Source organism: Chiloscyllium plagiosum, chromosome 33 (genome assembly GCF_004010195.1).
Source record: "Chiloscyllium plagiosum isolate BGI_BamShark_2017 chromosome 33, ASM401019v2, whole genome shotgun sequence".
Lineage (NCBI taxonomy): Eukaryota > Metazoa > Chordata > Chondrichthyes > Orectolobiformes > Hemiscylliidae > Chiloscyllium > Chiloscyllium plagiosum.
Genome location: NC_057742.1, coordinates 3,025,550 through 3,046,442, shown reverse-complemented (window position 1 = coordinate 3,046,442; position 20,893 = coordinate 3,025,550). Strand labels below are relative to the sequence as shown.

General features: G+C 42.4%; 1 protein-coding gene across 1 annotated transcript in view; it reads left to right on the top strand.

The window, feature by feature from the left end:
* The window catches only part of skap1 (src kinase associated phosphoprotein 1), a 371,132-nt gene that overhangs the window by 62,841 nt on the left and 287,398 nt on the right, over window positions 1-20,893 (top strand). The window contains exon 4 of the mRNA XM_043674766.1: window positions 17,888-18,013. Within this exon, the coding sequence (XP_043530701.1) occupies window positions 17,888-18,013 (126 nt within the window). The remainder of the gene's footprint in view (window positions 1-17,887; window positions 18,014-20,893) is intronic.

Below are 20,893 nucleotides of genomic sequence, written 5' to 3'. Positions count from 1 at the left end.
GGGGAGGGAGGTGTCAGAGATGTGTTGGTGAAGTTGATGAATTGCTCAACGTCCTCGTGGGAGCATGAGGTGGCGCCAATGCAGTCATCAATGTAGCGGAGGAAGAGGTGGGGAGTGGTGCCGGTGTAATTACGGAAGATGGACTGTTCTACGTAGCCAATAAAGAGACGGGCAAAGCTGGGGCCCATACGTGTGCCCATGGCTGCCCCTTTGGTCTGGAGGAATGGGAGGATTCAATGGAGAAATTGTTAAAGGTGAGAACCAGTTCAGCCAAATGAATGAGAGCGTCGGTGGAAGGGGACGTCGGGAGAGGAAGAAATGGAGGCCCTGGTCATGGCGGATGCTGCCTGAACTGCTGTGCTTTTCCTGCACCACTAATCCAGAATCTGGTTTCCAGCATCTGCAGTCATTGTTTTTACCACTGTGATCTCCAGCATTTATTGTTTTCAGTACAGATTCCAGTATCTGCAGTAATTCGCTCCTACAAGATGGTAATAGCTGCTGTTCAATAATTGCAGAGTATCCGTCAAAAATCTATAACCAAGAACACAGTATAAAAAGAAGTGGGAGTTAAAGTGGTCCATTCATCCCCTTGAGCCCATTCTGCTGAACTGCAAGACTATGATCTCTCTGACCTCCAACTTCTTGCACTATCACCATGCTCCTGCAGCTCTTTGATCTCTTTACATCGATCAAACTCTGCCTTGATTATACTCATTGGTTCAGCATCTACTGCTCTCTGGGTTGGAGAACTTCAGAGACTTTTTCAACTGTTTTGAGTGAAGAAAGCTCTTCTCATCTCACTCCATAGCATTTGACCCCTAATCCTGTGACTGTGACCCCTGATTCCCTGACCTGCACATAACTGCCTTCAGTGGTTATACAGTGAAGTGAGTCTTACTTTCAAAGCACTTGAGGTGCTGGGGAGAAGGTAAAGTGAACAGGATAGCGTGAGTGAAGGCTAGCAACAGGAGTCCTCATTTAAACCCAAGTGTATATGTAAAATATCCCAAGCTGATAAGGTGAAAGGCTAAATACCCTCCTGGCTTGTTTTTATTAAAATTGCATGCCTCAATCTAATTTTCTGTTTTGTGCTGCAGGTCCACATACTCCAGTGAATCTTAATATCTTAATGGAAATGATCATAGCTTAATGATGTGTGATAACAGTTGTCAATTAATGATGACTGTGCTGGAGGGGGTGTGGTGAGGCTGTCCTTTATCTAATGGACTCGTAAAGCAAGCCATGTTATAAAGTTGCTCCATTTATTAGCTGTCCTTTCTGATCTACCCAGCGTAATCCAAGATAATAGGAAACAGTGATGTCAGAAAGTGCTGTGTCTTACTAGAATTATCGAAATAACCCCCTGCACCCCCCCCCCCCCCCAAAAGCATGTTACATGCCATGATTTGATATTTGTCGGGCAATCACTGATGAAGGTAACAGTGTCATCAGCTGCTTCAAGTTCAGCAAGGTTCCTCAGATAGTAAATAAAATTGGAGATTTTAGAAGGAGGCCAATCAGCTTATTGTGTACATTGGCTCCCTGAAAGAGCTCCCAATGCATCCCATTCCTGCTTTCTCCCGACAGCTAATGTAGATATATTTCCTAAACAAAAAGAGATTGCTGGAAGAGCTCAGTAGGTCTGGCAGCATCTGTGGAGAGAAGTCAGAGTTAACATTTTGGGTTGAGTGACCCTTCCTTTGATTTCTCTCCACAGATGCTGCCACGCTTGCTGAGTTTTTTTTTAATCAACCATCTCTTTTTGTTTCTGATTTACAGCATCTGCAGTTCTGTTGATTTTGTTTTTATTGTAAAGAAGAGGAAATATATTCAAATTATACAGGTACATCATAGAGAACAAACACTGATATGAACCTGTTAGACTGATTTGCCTGTTTTTTGTGCTGTAGATTCTTAGTAATCGATCTACCCAATGTCCATTTCAAAATTAATGTTAAATTTGCTCCAGCTGACCTTTTTAAGTCTTTACATTGAAGATCACCATAACTCGCTGCTTAAAAGAAAAAGTCCTATTTCCCTTTCACTCATTCACTGAAATCTTTACCCTGGGTTTTCTGATTTTCCTGTCGGTGAGACCAATGCTGCCCTCTGCTCTAGTCATTTTCCAGTTGACCTGTTCAGGAATATTATCTCTAACCTGAGGATCGGATGGGACTCGAACCCAGGCCTCCTGACCCAGGGGTGGGGACACCATCATCGTGCCAGAAGAGCTGTCGAGCATTATAATCACAATGACTGGAATTCTTGCCCAACATATTCTAAAGCCTGCTACCCACTGCCCTGACAAACCCTTTGTGATATTTTGATCACGTGGATACAATCAATCCTTTCTGCTCAAGGTCAAATCAAGCTCCATTTCATCTCATTTTGACTACAGATACTTATTTGTTTTGCTGTTGTTGGTTGAAATTCCTAGTGAAGACACACATTAACAAATCTGTACTGAAATTGGGGTGCTCCTTAAGCATTGCTAGGTCAACGTCCTGCAACACTCTGCTTTAGCAATACTTCAGGTGTACTGACACCACTGGACTGCAGTGGTTTACAATAACGGCTCGATGTCATTTTGTCTGGAGTTATTAATTGCCTGTGATGCCCATAGTCTGAGAAATTATTTTGACCGGAGTATTGGCACCAAGAGAAATCCCAGCTTTTCCACACACTCTGCAAGCAAGATTCCAAAAGTCGATCTTGAGCTTTTAAAAAGCTTGCTCTTGGAATATAGATGTCAGTGGCTCGGTCGGGATTAATTGTTCATTCCTGATAGCCTTGAAGATTGTGGTGCTGAGCTGTCTTTCTGAACTGCTGGAATCTCTGGGGGTTGGGGACATTGGCAAGGGAGTGCCAAGGTTTCTTCGCGGTGAAAGAGTGGTGTTATAATTCAAGATGGTGTATGGATTGTAGAAACCCAGAGGCACAGTTTTAACTTGTCATGTTCTCTGACCCGCCCCCCCCCCCCCCCCTTTTGAGTCAGATTGAAGAATCTGACTGACTCAGCTAGGTTGCTGTTCAGATTGTTAAAACAACGTACATAGGTTTTAATGTTCCACAGAATGGATTTTAAGAGGAAGTCTGTTTGAATGCTTTCTTTTCACAGTGGTGAATTATTAAGCAGTTGCTTCAAGACTGAGTCTCTGACCGTGAGCTGTTGAAGCCAATTTCACCAGATGCCATCAATCGAGTTATCAATTGATGAACAATCTCACTACGCCGTATTCACCTGCAAAATCTGTTTGGACCACAGTTAGAGGCAAAACAGCTCCTCTGTTCCATAAGATTCAAGCTTATTAGGTATCAGACTGTCAAACAATAATGAGATAATGACAAGATAACTGCTACAATGATGTTGGTTGAGGAATAAATATTGGTCTGGATTCCAAGCAGCTCTCTTCAGCTCCCAGTCTTGAACCCATGTAGATGTGGGAAGGTTGTTTCGCCTGTCGAAGAGTCTAAGACCAAAGGGCATCATCTCAGAATAAGCTGTCACACATTTAAAACAGAGATGAGGAAGAATTTCTTCTGAGGGGAGTAGAATCTGTAGAATTCTTTACCACAGAGAACAATTGAGGCTGGGTCATTCAGTATATTCAAGGCTAAGGTAGGTATTTAATGGTTCTGGATTAGTGGTGCTGGAAGAGCACAGCAGTTCAGGCAGCATCCAAGGAGCTTCGAAATCGACATTTTGGGCAAAAGCCCATCATCAGGAATGCCTGATAAAGGACTTTTGCCCGAAATGTCGATTTCAAAGCACCTTGGATGCTGCCTGAACTGCTGTGCTCTTCCAGCACCACTAATCCAGAATCTGGTTTCCAGCATCTGCAGTCATTGTTTTTACCTAGATATTTAATGGGTTAAGACATCAAGGTTATGGGGGAAAGGGAGGAAAGTGGAGTTGAGAATAACCACATTAGCCACAATCTCATTGAAAATTGGAGCAGACTCCATGAGCTGAATGGCCTACTTATGGAATCATAGAATATCGACCCCCACACACAGCAGGCCATTCAGCCCCTCACAGCTGAGACAGCTCCCTGCAAGAGCAACTCAGCCAATGCCTTTTCCTCGTGGAACTGCAATTTCTTCTTTTTCATGTAATTATTGGATTGCCTTTTGAAAGTCATGATTCTGCTTCTGCCATACTCTCAGGCAGGGGCTCTTAAACCTAACTGCTCTGGCCATGTGAGAAAGCTTTTGGCAAACACATTGAAACCAAAGTCATCAGACCCTTCCATTAATGAGAATGGATTTTACCTATTCTATTCTGGCTCTGTCCTGAATCCTGAATGTCTCTATCAAATGTCCTCTTCACTGGCTCATCACAATAATGCCATGTGATCATTTACACCAACCTGAGATGACTGAGGGAATTTTACGTTAGTATCTCATCTAAACGGCCATCAAGTTTAATTACCTTAAAAAAAAATTTGCTGAAAGAGTATGGGGGAGTGATGGCAAATTGTCAAGTATGAGCAGATACTGTACTGTCACACAACCACTGAGAAACAGAAATTATTTCTGCCGTTTCCAATGTGCGTTATGTGATAAATGCCACTCTGCACTTTTATTTGTAAAACAATAACTGTGCAATATGGTGACAGAGTGGAACATCATTCCATGGTTTGTTTGAGAATTAAACAGAAGGTAACAGATGTTGGCAAGGTCTTGCAAGGCACTCATCCAACCTGGTGGCTGTGTTATCAACCACAGAGTGTGTCTCCCATTCGTGGGATTGAATTTCTGCTTGAATCTGGCTGCCAGGCATGTGGCTATCAATACATTGTGGTGAAAAGGTATTGTGTGTACACACTGGAAATTTCCAGTTTAGAGTTGCTAGCTCTCCAAGAATGACCTGGAGCTCGCAGTAATTGAAACGTAATCTCCAGAACACGGTAACGCTGGAGAAAAATCATAGGGACATTTTTGAGACAGTGTTTTTATCATTTTCTTTGATAATTTCTCTGAGCAGATTATAAAAAATATTGCCAGTGGAGGGGAGAAAAGCTGTCTGGCTTATAGTCGAGCATCATCCAATTGGATAATATTTTTATTGTTTTCCAATTATGTAGCAAGACATTGAATCACCAGGATGGTGATATTGGCTGATCAGTGGCTGCAGGAGGAGAGTTCGTTACAGTTATAGATTCCACCCAAGTTCAGTCACTTGCCTATTCACCCGGGGCAATCGGTGAGCACAGTTGTGCAGCTAGAAACAGGGTAAATCAGTCAAGATTCTATCTCTGAATCATCAGTGTGTTGTGTACGGATGGTATCACACATGGCTGTGATTCCCCTTTCTGTTCAGCGGTCTTTCACTTCTTACTGTCTCAGCTGACATTGGAGGAGAGATAAATGTTGACCAGGACGTAGCCAAGAACCCTTCTGTCAAGTAGCTGAGTGGGGTCTGTTACTTATTCCTGAGGGATCTCAGTTTATTGTCTCATCAGAAAATCAGTGCCTCTGACAGAGCAGCGCTCCCTCTATGCTGCACTGCAGTGTCAGTCTGGATTTTATGTCCAATGTTCTGCAGTGGATGTTGAATTTAGAGGTAATGGTACCAGAAATGACAGGGTTAAATCTCTGTTGTCTAGTTACTGAGTTTCATGCCTGAGAGAGATTCTCCCTATCCATATACATTTTTTTTAAAAACTCACTCATTCAATGCACAGTAGTTACTTAGCATTTTATGGATCACTGGGTGTTGAAAGGACCTCTTGTAAAAATGGCCATTTTTCTACATTTAGAAGAACAAACTGCACCTTAAGCCGCTGAGGGTCACGTTATACACATCATCGAGAGTGATTGCAATACAATTATGACTAAAGTTTTCGGAACCAGCAGAGGAATGATACCGAAGAACCAAAACAAATAAGGCAAAAGCCATTTGAAGAAAGAATCAGACGCCAGCAGGGTGGTTGAAAGCCAGGAATATTTTCACAGACCCACCTAGAGGAATCTTTGTGTTGTCAGTGTCACCCTAGCACCAGAGAAAATTGTATTTGGACCTTTTTGAAAACCCAACCTATTTCACCAAGAGAATAGGAATTCTGTCTTTTGAAAGCTTTGCTCTGATTACTGCTGTGAAATCCTTGAACTGAATTGACATAAAATATGTTCAGCTGTATGAGGTGGGCAGGCTGCCTGGAACACTGACTGACTGACTGTGTTGGCCAACAATAGCAGGACTGTTGCTTGCCCAGGTTTGGTGGAAGTCTCTTTGCTTTAGAAAACAGCTCTCCCTACTGGTCATACAAGAGAACAGAAAATCTGTCGTTCAGTTTTCAGACAATGTCCGCAGATTGTGATTGGCTTCCCATAGGCCATTCAGTGAAAGAGATCAGGACTGATGTCTGAATAGTCAATGAGGCTATTATGCAAAGTGAGAGATGGGCTACTGTGAAAGAAGCCCAGGCTCTGATTGTGTGTACACAGAATTAACACCTAATCTCTAAATTTCAGGTCACTGACTGATGTCTTTTTGAGAAGGAGTTACATTGTTTGTCCTACTCAACAGTCCACCCTTCCCAGTGCGATTGCTTGTTAATTTCTTGCACCCATACTAGGTCCTTGACAATAAATAGAAATTACATGTAACAATGAGGCAGGAATTAGCTTGGATTTATTAAAAATCACACAATGCATACTGCACAGAAGGAGATTATGCAGCCTGTTGAGCCTGGATTGGTTCAGAGCTGAAAATGTGTTGCTGGAAAAGCGCAGCAGGTCAGGCAGCATCCAAGGAGCAGGAGAATCGACGTTTCAGGCATGAAGCACTTGAAGGGCTCATGCCCGAAACTTCGATTCTCCTGTTCCTTGGATGCTGCCTGACCTGCTGCGCTTTTCCAGCAACACATTTTCAGCTCTGATCTGCAGTTCTCACTTTCTCCTGGGTTGGTTCACTCCAGCAATTTAGCGTGTCCCACTTCCTGGTCCTGCCCTTTAAGAATTCCTTTCCCTTCAAGTGTTTATCTAGTCCCTTTTATAAACCTCAGTTGAATTGGGTTCTGTCATAGTCCCAGGCATGACATCAAATCCTAACCCCTTGCTACATGAACAGGTTTTTCCTCAAGGCGCCTTTAGCCAGTCACCCGAAAATCTGTATCCTTTGGTTCTCGACCCTCCCACCAATGGGAACCATTTTATTCCCCGTCTGCTCCATCTATACTCTTCTCACTATGTTAAAAATCACACAACACCAGGTTATAGTCCAACAGGTTTAATTGGAAGCACTAGCTTTCAGAGTGCTGCTCCTACCACCTGATGGAGGAGCAGTGCTCTGAAAGCTAGTGCTTCCAAATAAACTCGTTGGAGTATAGCCTGGTGTTGTGTGATTTTTAACTTTGTAAACCCCAGTCCAACACCGGCACCTCCAAATCACCTGATGGAGGAGCAGTGCTCTGAAAGCTAGTGCTTCCAAATAAACTCGTGTGTGATTTTTAACTTTGTAAACCCCAGTCCAACACCGGCATCTCCAAATCATAACTCCCCGTTATGAGATACTCTGATGAAAAGTTTCTCCTCCCTTGGTCGAACAACGTGAGCTTCTCCAATCTTACCATGGAAATGAAGTCCATTGAATTGCCAAAAGGACCCTTTCTTAAATGGTTTGCCTATCTTGCCAAAAGGTAAAGGTGGTTTTAAAGTCTCTGCTTAATGACCAACTTCTCAAATTAGGCTGAAGAATGGTGGACACAGATTCAGATTCTGTCATTATTGGGTACAACTGAGAGCCTTCCATTTATATGATTGGACTTAGACTTAAACCTGCGACACTGAACTTTCAACACTGACATGAAATAGTTTATGGAGTTGTATTTGTTTCGGGAGGGAGGTGATGGCGATGGAGGGATGTTATCACCAGATTGTTAATCCAATGGCTTAGATAGTTTTCTGGGGGTCCCTGTTGGAATCCCGTTATGGCAGATGGAAGAATTTACATTCAATAAGAAAAATTCTGGCATTAAGAGTCTAATGATGACCATGAAATCATCGTTGACTGTGGGAAAAACCCATGTGGTGCACTAATGTCCTTTAGGGAAGGAAATTGCAATCCTTACCTGGTCTAGCCGATATGTGTTTCCAGACCCATAACAATATGGTTGATTCTTAACTGCCCTCTGGGCAATTAGGGATGGGCAATAAATGCTGGCCTAGCCAGCGATACCCTCGTCCTGTGAATGAGTAAAACAAATGGTGTTTTAATGAGTTACAATTCCAGGGATCCCCCCAGACTCCATTATTCCAATGCTAACCCAGTCTTGTACTTTGTACTGTCTGTACACGTGAACTCCTCCAAAGTTCTTGCCTAACTCCTACCTTGCACCAAGCTCCATTCACGATCACCCCATATTTGCTGAATTTCATTGGTTCCAGGTTCAAAACTGACTAAAATTCTCATCATTCAAATCCCTTCATGATCTTATACCCCACAACTACAAGCTTGTCCAGCCACTGAGATTCCTGTGCTCTTTCATTTCACCGTGCTCTTCATCCCCGATATTGACAGTCATGAAATCCTGCTCCCCTAAACTCTGGAATTCCTTCTGGAAACCTCTCTACCTCTTGCCCTCTCTTTTAATTAGGTACGGCTTAAAATATACTGCTTTGAGTAAGCTTTTTGTCTTCATTTCTAGTGTCTCCTTGTGTGGCTGGGTGTCAGATTTAACTGATGATCATTCTTGTGAAGAACCTCCGAAGACTTTACTGTGTTAATGGCGCTATGTGAACGTAAATTGTTGTGAGAATATTAAGGGACCAGTTCAGGTTTACAACAACCTGACAGATTCATGGTGTCAGGGTTTTTTTTTGTTGTTCAAACTTTCTCATCATTACTCACTGAACAGTGCTTCAGAAGATGATTAGGTAAGATGGGAAAATAATATCCTGTAGACAACATGGAAATGAGTTCAGTTGGAGTAGATCCCGTGAGTGTTCCTCCTATGTGGGATAAATGCAGCCAAATGCTTTCAGCAAGTCAACAAATGCAGAAATCTTGTGCAATGAAAATTTGTTGACCTGTTGGAATCTAAGTATTTTTTTAAAAAACTTAACATTTTCCACATGTAGTCTTGTACTTTAACTGCTCAGAATGCAATGGGGGCAAAGTCATTTTCCAGGACTTGATGAAGCTATGCAATTTTACACTTTCGAGGAGATTTATTGCAAAATTATTGTGTTCAGCTACCAGTAATCATTAGCTTATATATAAAAAAGCTACATGCCATTGATACAGATGTCCTGAGGTTTTAATGAAACCAGTTTAGCTTTTCCCTTGTGGGAAATATGAAGTTATTTATGAGCACAAGGGAACAAAATAGAGTCGGTTCTTGTTCAAGCACAAACTGTAGTGGGAGCTGGTGCAGAAATGAAGAAAAGGTGTTGAGTGAAATACAGGGCCATTGGAAATGACGGAAACATGTGGGATTGGTTAAGAAGGGCTGGATTCTTGAGTCTATGCAGCTAGGTGTTTGGTTTTTATGATGGCGTCATTGTCCTGGAACCTTTATTTTTTTTGCAGAAGAAACACAAAACTAGAGTGTGTGAGAAATGTAAACGAGAAAGAGCTTGTGTTTGTAAAGGGAGAATATCTGTCTCGAGATGACCCAAAGTGCTTTGCAGTCAATGAAATCCTGTTTTCATGCAGGAAAACCAGCAGCTAGGCTATGCACAGCAAGATTCCATAGCAGCACTAAGAATTCTGTTTCATGATTTTGTTCAATGGCTAAGTATTAGCCACGAAACTGGGAAGTTCCTTATTCTCTGATGGGGGAATTGTGGGATTGTTATGTTCGCCTGCAAGAAAAGGCAATGCCTCAACCAAGTCTGATGCCTCCACCAGTGTGTCACTCCCTCAGCACTGCACCGGTGGTGTCCGCCTGGATTCTCTGCTCAAGTCTCTGAGTTGTGACTTTGACATTGTAGACAGTACATCGTGCAACTAAGGCAGTTTGGCTAATATCTTTCTTTTTATTCTATTAAAGATAAGAAATCCTGTATAATTTGGTGACAGCTTAATAAGACTTGACCTTCTGATGTCATTGATTGACTGTGATGTCAGCATGAGCATTAAAACTCACTGGAATCTCTGATTCCATTGTTTACCATCAGCCATCATTAGGGTAAGAGAAAGGACTGAGTCAAAGAGACATAAAACATGGTATCCCAAAGCTGCCGTTAAATGTTCTACTTTCCATGTTGGAATAAAGTCATACAGCATGGAAACAGACCCATTGGTCCAATATGTCACCTGGCCTGATCTCTCCTCCCATGGCTCCATGTCGGCTATTTGCCTCTAACTTTTGTGTGAAGCCCATTGTGATGCTTTCCTCTATAAATGCAATTGGTGATGTTTGGGGTGGCCGACTGTGATTTGGAAAGTGCGAGCCAATTTTTTTTTCTTTTTTGTTTGACCTTTTAAGCATTTATTTTTAAGTGTTGCCAATTTACATCACCTGGGAAACTGGTTTGGAGCAGTTACTCAAGTCCATTAGTGTGAGAGCACTGAATTAACATCCATAAAGATGTAAGCATTGACCTCGGAGGGTGTTTTAGCTCCAACTGTCTGGGTGTTAATTAATCTCCCTTGTGCTGTTGGGACCAACAGTTCCTTCAATGTATCATCAGTACTTGCATTTGGAGCAAAAGTAGTCTTGAAAAATTAGGATATTGTAACATGAAATGGGTTTGGGGCAGTTCCAGGACACTTCCTCATGACTGTGAATCAACAGTTCAAAACTCCACATAATTCTATAGTAATTGCAAGACTAACTCTGGAAATCTGTAAAGCAGATGAGGGTAGAAATATCAAAGTTGAGCTTTAGGGAATGGCTACCTTATGTCATGATTGAGACACAGAAGTATCGAGGGGGCTTGATTTCGTAATTAATTCTGCTGTACCTGCCTTTGGAGTGTGAGGAGGGTGCTTTACTCTGTATGTAGTCCCATGGTGTATCGACCTTGGAAAATTTGGGGACAACATAGATGGAGTTTTACCCTGTCGTTATCTCTGTGTTTCATCTGAGAATGGCTGATGCTGGCTTTTTGTGATAAAAGTGTGGAGTTACACACTAAATAAATGGATATTCAACCGGGATGTTCACCATTGCTGTACGACGCATCACTTGGGGAAGAGGACACTTATTGTTGATGCTCACTCTTAACAAAAACTGAAGGAGAGTGTAAAGGCAACTGCGTGATGCTACACAGGAACCTAACTCTCTAGATTGCCTGTAATAGGTGACTCAACATTTGTGAACAGTCTTACCTGCCCTTCTCCATGAAACAGTTGCTGTGATTCTGAAGTAGCAGGTGTAAACTAGATGAGAAATGGTTCCTTCTAAGCTCCCATAAATGGTATAAAATCCTCATCATATTATGTTTCTATTATTTGCATCTATTGTGAATACCTAATGTAACTGTGGAGTTCTGAAATTTTGAGTTCAGATTGGTCTCTTCTTTTAAAGAGCAGATTCTGAGAGTTTATACTTGTCCACAATGAGATGAACACAGGCAGCCTGATTTGATGGTAGAATTTGAGAAATTCCAGAATAGTAGCAGTCTGCATGGAATTATTCAATCCTGATTCCTTCCTCAATCCATTACCATTAAATATTTTTCTCCTTCAACTAGTATTGAATGTCATAATTGACTCAATTTCTATGGTCTCTTGTGGTCATACACTGTATGGGTGCCAAAGTGTAAGAAAATTGTTTTATTAAAATAAAATTTCTAACCATTGGTCTAAATCTTGACTGGAAATTGAGATTGCAGAGTGGGAGAAGAGAAACAAATAACTTGCATTTGATACAATGTCTTTCATAACCTCAGTTCTTTCCAATGACCGAACTTTTCGAGAGCTATCAGTGTTGTAATTTTAAAAATGTGCCAGTGAATTGGAAAACAGCAATATCCCTTAAACAGCACTGAGCTAAGGTGACAGCGGATCTGGTTTCTTGATGGTGATTGAGGCATGCACATTGACATGAGGAAGAACTTGTTGTCACATTTCAAATGGCACCTTGGTGTGTAAATAACCTTATCCCTCCATTAATGCATTCAAAACTTTTAAAAATTCCTTTTTCACAAAGTCCTTCTCTTTCTAGTGCAGTTAACCTACCACCTGAGGGATTCAGGCTGATTCCCAATCTATGGGAATACATTGTAAACAAAGAAAATCCATTTCTAGGCAGGAGCAGATCAGAGAACGCACCTGATTGCAAAACAGACTAATTCAGTGACATAGGTAACAGGAGAAATGCCGTTTGAACTACTTTGGCACAGTAAGAGAGAAGACATAATTTAAAATAACAAAAAGTTAGCTTAAGCTGAATTTCCAGAATTCCTTGTCATGGATCATTAAAGTTCAGGCAGTGGACTCCAACATTAGGGAAATGAGAACTGGTGAATCATAGAATGTTTTACAGGTCAGGAGGAGGCCAGTCTGCCTGCTGTACCTGTACTGACTCTGTGCAAAAGGTTATCCATTCAGTCCCATTTCTGTATTCTTTCCACACAGTCTGGAATATCAAGAATTTGTCCAATTTCATTTTGGAAGTTATCTGTTTCCACCATCCTTTCAAGCCATGTGCTCCATGTCACAAGGGTAATTGATGTTAAAGTGAGTGAGTCGGAGTATCAGGCAAGGAGATCGTTGGACCGATAGGCTAAATTTTTCTCTGACTCTGATTTAAAGCGTTGAACTAGAGGGAGAGAGGGCACTGGATGCAGTCACTGCTGAGTTTGCTATGGCTGGAGGCAATGTGGAGCTAAACAGAATCTCTGGCTATTGGGCTGTTTGCAAAGTTGCTGCACACGCTAGGTTCACCAGAGAGATGTTGAACTGCCCCTTCTCAATGAAGTATGTTCTCAAATTCAAAAGATGCAGATTTCAAATCCCAATGATTTGGAGGCTGGAATTCCCGGCAAACTGGGTTAGGCTTCCTACCTTGCTCCCTGTGAAGGTGATTACGACAATGGGAGTGTCTTCTCCTTGCTGCAAGCTGTTTTCCAAGATAAGATTGTAAAGGTACAATAGAAACAAATTATTTGTTTAATTAGAGAGTAGTGAAACCTGGTCTGGTGTTGGGCAGGGGTCAGTGAATATTGCTCCTCATTAAGGCGAAGGGTGTTGGGGAATGGGCTATTCCAGTTTAAATCGAGTATTGGTTTCAGGTCATCATCAGATCAGGCACGCAGTGCATCAGATGCAAAGGTACATGGCCTGTGCTTGTACATTCACAATTAATCTGCAGAAGCGTTCACTCAGTGAGTGAGTAATCAATTTGTGGAGTTGGCTCCCTGGGGAGATGATGGAAGCAGTTCATATTGATCTGTTCAAATGCAGATTACAGAGATTACTTTCAGAAAACAACAATCTAAGGTCAAGTATCACATGAGACGTGGTGCGTGTAGCACTCTTGTGTAGAAAAGGTGGATTTAGACCATTCCTGTTTGGGTACAAGTTGGATAGGAACATTTATAGAATGGTCTTAATTTTATGGTGTGAATAAAGATGCAATCTGTTTCTGGATGTGCTGGAGGGAGGGATGTTGGCTCGTTTGCCCAGAGAGCTCCCTGTGGTTTATGTCCTACTATGGGATCTTTATTGGTGCCTGAACCAGCATAGAAACCTCAATCTCATTCCTCACCAAGAGTTAGTATCTCCAGCAGTGGGACTCCTCTCAATGCTGTGTCAGCTGAGATTGTGTACTGGAATGGGACTTGAACCCATGACCTTCTGAACTGAAAGGGCAAGAGAGCATTGGATTGAGCAGGTTTAACTGGTCAAAGCATCTTTTTTTATGGCTCCCAGACATTTGTTGGTGTAATGTTTAGGATTGTATTCTAAATTGAACCAAAATCCCTTTCATCCATCACTCTGTGCTCCATGACCTACACTGACTTTTGGGCTGGCAGTGCCTGGAATTTAAAAATTTTTATCTTTGTTTTCAAATCCTTCCGCAGCCTCACCCCTTCCTATCTCAGTAACCTTGTCCAGTCCCACATTATCAGTGATCTTTCTGCTTTCCCAATGCTGGTCTACTGCATAAGCTCCAACACTGAGAACTTGCCTTTCGCTAACCATTGGAATTGCCCCCACAATAAACCTCCCTCTCCTCCCCTCAACCTCTCTCTTCTTTTTTCACAAACAGTGCCTCCCAAACTTTATTCCCTGTATAATACAAGTTTGAGGCTTGAACATTGTTTGTAGCCCTGTGGTTGTATTGCGAGATGAGGGAACCTGTGAGAGCAGAACCTGTATGAGCATGAGCACAGCTCCATGGTGACGATTGCCTCACGAAAGTTTCAGCTGATGACCCCAATTGGGAATCCAACCCCTAACTTGTAAAGCCTGGCTATAAGGTGCTCTGTTTTGACCAGACATTTGATCATTTGTCCAAAAGTGTCTCAGATGTCAAATTTCCTATCTTAAAATTTGCCTGAAATGTCTTGTGATGCATCGATGTGTGTTACGGTGCTAAGTAAATGCACTTGTTATTGTGCTGTGAGGAAAAATCAATTTGTACAGAGAGGGGCTATCCACTTGCAGTTCATAAGCTGTGGTTACTTTACTTTAAACGGATAATGGAAGAAGTAAATTGTTGTAGAATTTACTGAAAGAATTGGAATTCATTTAACATGTTGGCACAATTTCCAAGCTTCAAAGCACTTCCCAGCGGCCAATCAGATGAGTTCTGTGATTCTTCAGATGAATATGACAAATCAACTTCTCTGACAATCACAAGATTGTTCCAGTGCGTAAGGAGATCATTCAGCCCATCGTGACTGCACCAGCTCTCCAAATGAGAATCTTATCATTCACTCACTCGTGTCATTCTCCTCCCTTCCTTCTCTTTGTAAACCTGTTCCTTTCAAGGTGCTATCTTATCGAGGTTTACAAAATCATGAAGGGCATGGATAGGATAAATAGACAAAGTATTTTCCCTGGGGTCAGGGAGTCCAGAACGAGAGGGCATAGGTTTAGGGTGAGAGGGGAAAGATATAAAAGAGACCTAAGGTGCAACTTTTTCATGCAGAGGGTATACGTGTATGGAATGAGCTGCCAGAGGAAGTGGTGGAGGGTGGTACAATGACAGCATTTAAAAAGGCATCTGGATGGGTATATGAATAGGATGGGTTTAGAGGGACATGGGCCAAGTGCTGGCAGGTGGGACTAGATTGGGTTGGGATATCTGGTTGGCATGGACTGGTTGGACCGAGGGATCTGTTTCCGTGCTGGACTTTCAAGCTGCTATCTTTCAAGGTGCTATCTAATATCTAATTTCTAATTTCTCCTTGGAAAGTCTCCATTGAATTTGCCTGCACCACTCTCAGGCATTGCATTCCAGACCTGAGCCACTTCGTATAGCAATGTCTCCTAGAGAAGTTAATTGACCATTTAAATTCTGTTGGTTGAAATGGGAATGTAGTGCACGACACCAGCAGCAATGTCACAATATCCCATTAAACTGGCAGATGGGAATCTTGATTGACTAGGTCAGAAGTCACACAACCACAGGTTATAGTCAAAAAATGTGGCACTGGAAAATCACAACAGGTCAGGCAGTCTCCAAGGAGCAGGAGAATCGACGTTTCAGGCATAAACCCTTCATCATGTTCCTGGTGAAGAACTTATGCCCGAAATGTCGACTCTCCTGCTCCTCAGATGCTACCTGACCTGCTGTGCTTTGTCAGTGGCACCCGTTTTGACTCTGATCTCCAGCATCTGCTGCACTCACTTTCTCCTGGACACCAGGTTATAGTCCAGCAGGTTTATTTGAAATCTGTCCTGAAAGCTTGTGATTTCAAATGAACCTGGTGGACTATAATCTGGTGTGGTGTGACTTCTGACTTTGTCCACCCCAGTCCAACACCAGCACCTCCACATCAAGGTTTGATTGACTAGAACATCGAAACAACTGTTTATATAGAAGTCCTGGAGTAAAGCTTGAGCTGCCTTCCTTCTCAGCCCAACAGGAGGCTGCGATAACATCTTCTCTTATGTTTGTAATGGCATTTTTATTAAAAATCTGAATGCTAATGGTATAAGCACAACCATGACAGGTTAAAGCGTGGGGAAACTCTGAAAGTTGCCACCCAGGTAAATAGTGCGGTGAGGAAGGCATATGGCGTACTGGCTTTTATTGGTAGAGGAATTGAGTTCCGGAGTCCTGAGGTCATGATGCAGTTGTATAAGACTCTGGTACGGCCGCATCTGGAATATTGTGTGCAGTTTTGGTCGCCATACTATAGGAAGGATGTGGAGGCATTGGAACGGGTGCAGAGGAGGTTTACCAGGATGTTGCCTGGTATGGAAGGAAAATCGTATGAGGAAAGACTGAGGCACTTGGGGCTGTTTTCACTAGAGAAAAGAAGGTTTAGGGGTGACTTGATTGAGGTGTACAAGATGATTAGGGGGTTAGATAGGGTTGACAGTATGAACCTTTTCCCGCGTATGGAGTCGGGTATTACAAGGGGGCATAGCTTTAAATTAAGGGGGGGTAGATATAGGACTGATGTTAGGGGTAGGTTCTTCACTCAGCGAGTCGTTAGTTCATGGAATGCCCTGCCAGTAACAGTGGTGGACTCTCCCTCTTTATGGGCATTTAAGAGGGCATTGGATAGGTATATGGAGGATAGTGGGTTAGTGTAGTTTAGGTGGGCTTGGATCGGCGCAACATCGAGGGCCCAAGGGCCTGTACTGTGCTGTATTCTTCTATGTTCTATGTTCTATGAAACGAAATGAACGTTGGCAGGAAGGAAGCCATTGTTGCTTCAACAGTTGAGCGTTTCAGTTCAGTTCACAAATGGTTTGAAACACACCCATTCATTTCTGTCAATAAAGGATTGCAATAAACGTGACCAATGCATGCACTTAAGAAGGTTTGAACCCTTTTCCAGTCTGTCTTTAACATTCTTCTCCCCCATTGGTAACTGTGACTGATAACTTAGAGTCATACAGTCTAGCACTGAAACAGACCCCTCGGTCCAACCCGTCCATGCCGACCAGATATCCCAACCCAATCTAGTCCCACCTGCCAGCACTTGGCCCATGTCCCTCTAAACCCATCCTATTCATATACCCATCCAGATGCCTTTTTAAATGCTGTCATTGTACTAGCCTCCACCACTTCCTCTGGCAGCTCATTCCATACACATATACCCTCTGCATAAAAAAGTTGCCCCTTAGATCTCTTTTATATCTTTCCCCTCTCACCCTAATCCTATGCCCTCTCGTTCTGGACTCCCTGACCCCAGGGAAAATACTTTGTCTATTTATCCTATCCATGCCCTTCATGATTTTGTAAACCTCTATAAGATCACCCCTCAGCCTCCGACGCTCCAGAGAAAACAGCCCCAGCCTGTTCAGCCTCTTCCTGTAGCTCAAATCCTCCAACCCTGGCAACATCCTTGTAAATCTTTTCTGAATCCTGTCAAGTTTTGCAACACCTTTGCAATAGGAAGGAGACCAGAATTGCACACAATATTCCAAAAGTGGCCTAACCAATGTCCTGTACAGCTTCAACATGACCTCCCAACTCCTGTACTCAATACTCTGACCAATAATGGAAAGCATACTAAACACATTTTTCACTACTGTACCTACCTGCGACTCCACCTTCAAAGAAATATGAACCTGCACTCCTAGGTCTCTTTGTTCAGCAACACTCCCCAGGACCTTCCCATTAAGTGTGTAAGTCCTGCTCTGATTTCCTTAACTTGCTGCAAAGGTTTCTGCAATTATTTGTAAAAACAGGATTTGAGATACATGCACATTGAGATGAGGAGGTTTATTTTGATATTGTTTGAATCTCTCAACTTGATCAGTATAAGATTTTTAACTCGCTCTTTTCTTCCTCTGTCACAGGAGAATCTGGTGACTCCTATCCAGGATCAAAACATGAGGACAGTTCTGACGATAACCAGAGTTTGAGCCATGTTCCATCAGGGCTCTCAGACAGTGTTTCCGTGGCCTCTGATAACCAGGATGATGGTATGTAGAGTTTCTGTTCTCTTTCTCTCACATCAGTATGTGCATCTGGGGCCATGCTGCTTTGACTTCTTGTGATGTTTGATGCTGATCGACCAGGAGGAGCCTGATAAGAAACCTGCTGTCAGCAGCGGAGCTGAGGAATGTTTATCTTTGTTCACGGGAGGGGCACCAAGAGATAGCAGGAGCTCTGGAACATTCTATACAGCTTCCAGGAAAGGCGTGACCTGTCATCTCCATGAGGCAGGAGAAGGGAGCGAGCTGTGATGAAGTGATGATACTCTCAGGGCTAAATTACTTTTTAGGGATGGGTGTGGAACAGTCACTAGCTCATCTGCCTTATTCAGGGTGTTCCTCCTTACACTGGGGGACATCCACTTGTCATTAAATAACTGAATTGTGATTTGCTCACACTATTGATTTACAAACAATTATTCAATCTGAGAAATAACAATATTACTCAATTACGTCAATTCCTGCTCAGTGATCTCTCTCTCTCTCTCTCTCTCTCTCTCTCTCTCTCCCCATTTCTATTGGATCTGGGAAACTTGTTTTCCACTTTTAACCAGAGATCAAACATAAAGGGACGGTTTGCTACATGTTCATGACATCTCCAGCAGTGGAACAGCAATGTTCCTGTCACTGCTCCATGAAGCAAAATGAACACAATGTGTATGCAATGAGAGTCTAGGCTGTATGGGCAGACTTGTTTATCTGCAGTCACCAATGTTACTATGACGAAAACATCAACCCAGAACTACAAAGACACGTGGCCAGTTTTTAGTGTTGGTAGCTGTTTCCTTTCTCTGTGACCCTTTGAGGCATGTTGGAGTCGGATCTGCTTTGGCGCATTCATAACCCTATATTAAGGACATAAGTTGAGGAATAGGAATAGAAGTAGGCCATTCTGCCCCTTTGGTCTAGTCCACTATTCAGTAAGATCTGGCAGATCTTCCACCTTTGTTCCTGGCCTAACCTCTGATCCCTTGAGGCAAAAGATTGATCAGTTTCCATCATCATGTTCACAGTGACTAATATTCCATTGCACCCAGCCAAGAGGTTCAACCATCTGACTGAAGAATCGTCTCTTTATCTCTGTCCTAAATGGTCCTCTATCCTGAGAGTATGATCCTTAGTTGATCAGTCAGTGGAAACAGCCTCTTAGTTTTTGTTTTAAATCAGCTATCTGATTTTCTCTGCTAATTTGTCCTCTAGCCCATGGAATCAGTTCTCTCCTATGTATTGTCAAACCCTCTCAAACTTGTGAAGCCTGGTTAATCAATCTTCCTTTAGCCACTTCTCCTCCAGGGAGAACAATCCCAATATCTCTCGTGTCTCTGTGAAGGGATTTTGTTCTTACTCCACTTTGTGGTGAGGGGCGCGTCATATGAAGGCAGTGAGGAAACACTAAGGGATGGAGTTGGCAGAACTCCACCTGGACCAAGGGTCAACTTCAGGTAATTGTGGAGAGTTGTGAAAAATAATCTGCCTCTGGTCTTGGCAGGACTCATGAACATCTGGGTGAGAGAGAGAGTAAACATGCCTGACCCAATGCAGTAGGAAGCCAGATATTCAAACACCAAATATCAAGGAGAACTCCTTTCAATTGTACCAGCATCACATTTTCATTTATCACCCCTGCTAGCCATGTGACCTAACAATTTGGTGATTGTTGTCAATGCATTTAACCCCAAAGCATCAACTTGAAATAGTTGGTTGTTGTCTGCCTTGAAGCAAACTTATGCCATTCAGCCCTGCAGTCTGTTCCATCATTCAGTTATATCACGGTTTTTCTATATCTCCTCTCCACTGACTTGCCATAGTTCCATAAATCCACAAAACCCCTGACCTGACCCGAAGGGAAGGACTCCACCGGTTTGAGCTAGAAATTGAGCTAGGGTGAAATACCATGCATAAAAGAGCAGATGTTTCAGTGTATAGGGGATGTATTTCTGCTATTGCTCAAGGTCACCAGAGCATTGTCGAGTGTAAAACTCACATTTTAAGAATTCTAATAGCACCCTCTTCTAATTAATGACCACCACCATTCCTGGACTCAGCAACATATCTCTTTGAAATGGTGGATCCACTCAGTTTTACAAATCGAATACTGGAGAGAGAGGGGGGGAAAAATGGCATCTGAAATGATCGCCTAATATTAATACCAGGAAAAAAATGAAGTAATGACAAAGTTCAAGCATAATTACCTTAATCTACAAAATGTGACATTTAATTAGAAATTAACTTTTAAGAAACTACCCTCATTGTTCACCCTTAGGGCTTTTAAATAAAAAGGCTCTCTTTAAAAGAAAATTCTTGGTGCTGAAGTTAATTAAACATTGGAAAATGGTTTTAGATACAAGAATTAGCACACGCAATATACTGAGTGTATGTTGTATTATGTTATGGATGTCTCATGTCTATTATTATAATGGTACAGCTTTGTGAGGAGACTCTGCAGTATTGTGGTAGGTGCTGTAGAAGCTGGGTGAATTCAAGGTGGAAAAACAGCAGACGAATGCATGTTTATTCCTGCAAGACTGACAAGAACATCCCAGTTATTTCTTTGACCAGTTAGACATTTCCCCTGGAGGACTGCACATGAGATATAAAGCTACAGCTGCTTGATTGTGTAGGTCAAATACGAACTCACACAGTGGCCAGAGGGGAAGATGACGATTTATTTCTGTACGTCTCTGCAGTGAATCTTTCTGATCTGTCGCCTAATAACAAAATGATGATGGAAACAGAGTCAATAGCAAATTATGAATTGGATAAACACTTGAAATGGCAATGTATTGCATGGCTTTGGGGAAAACATTGCGATGGATGGGAATGAGACTCATTGAATAGCTTTTTCAAAGAGCTAGCACAGATGTGAAG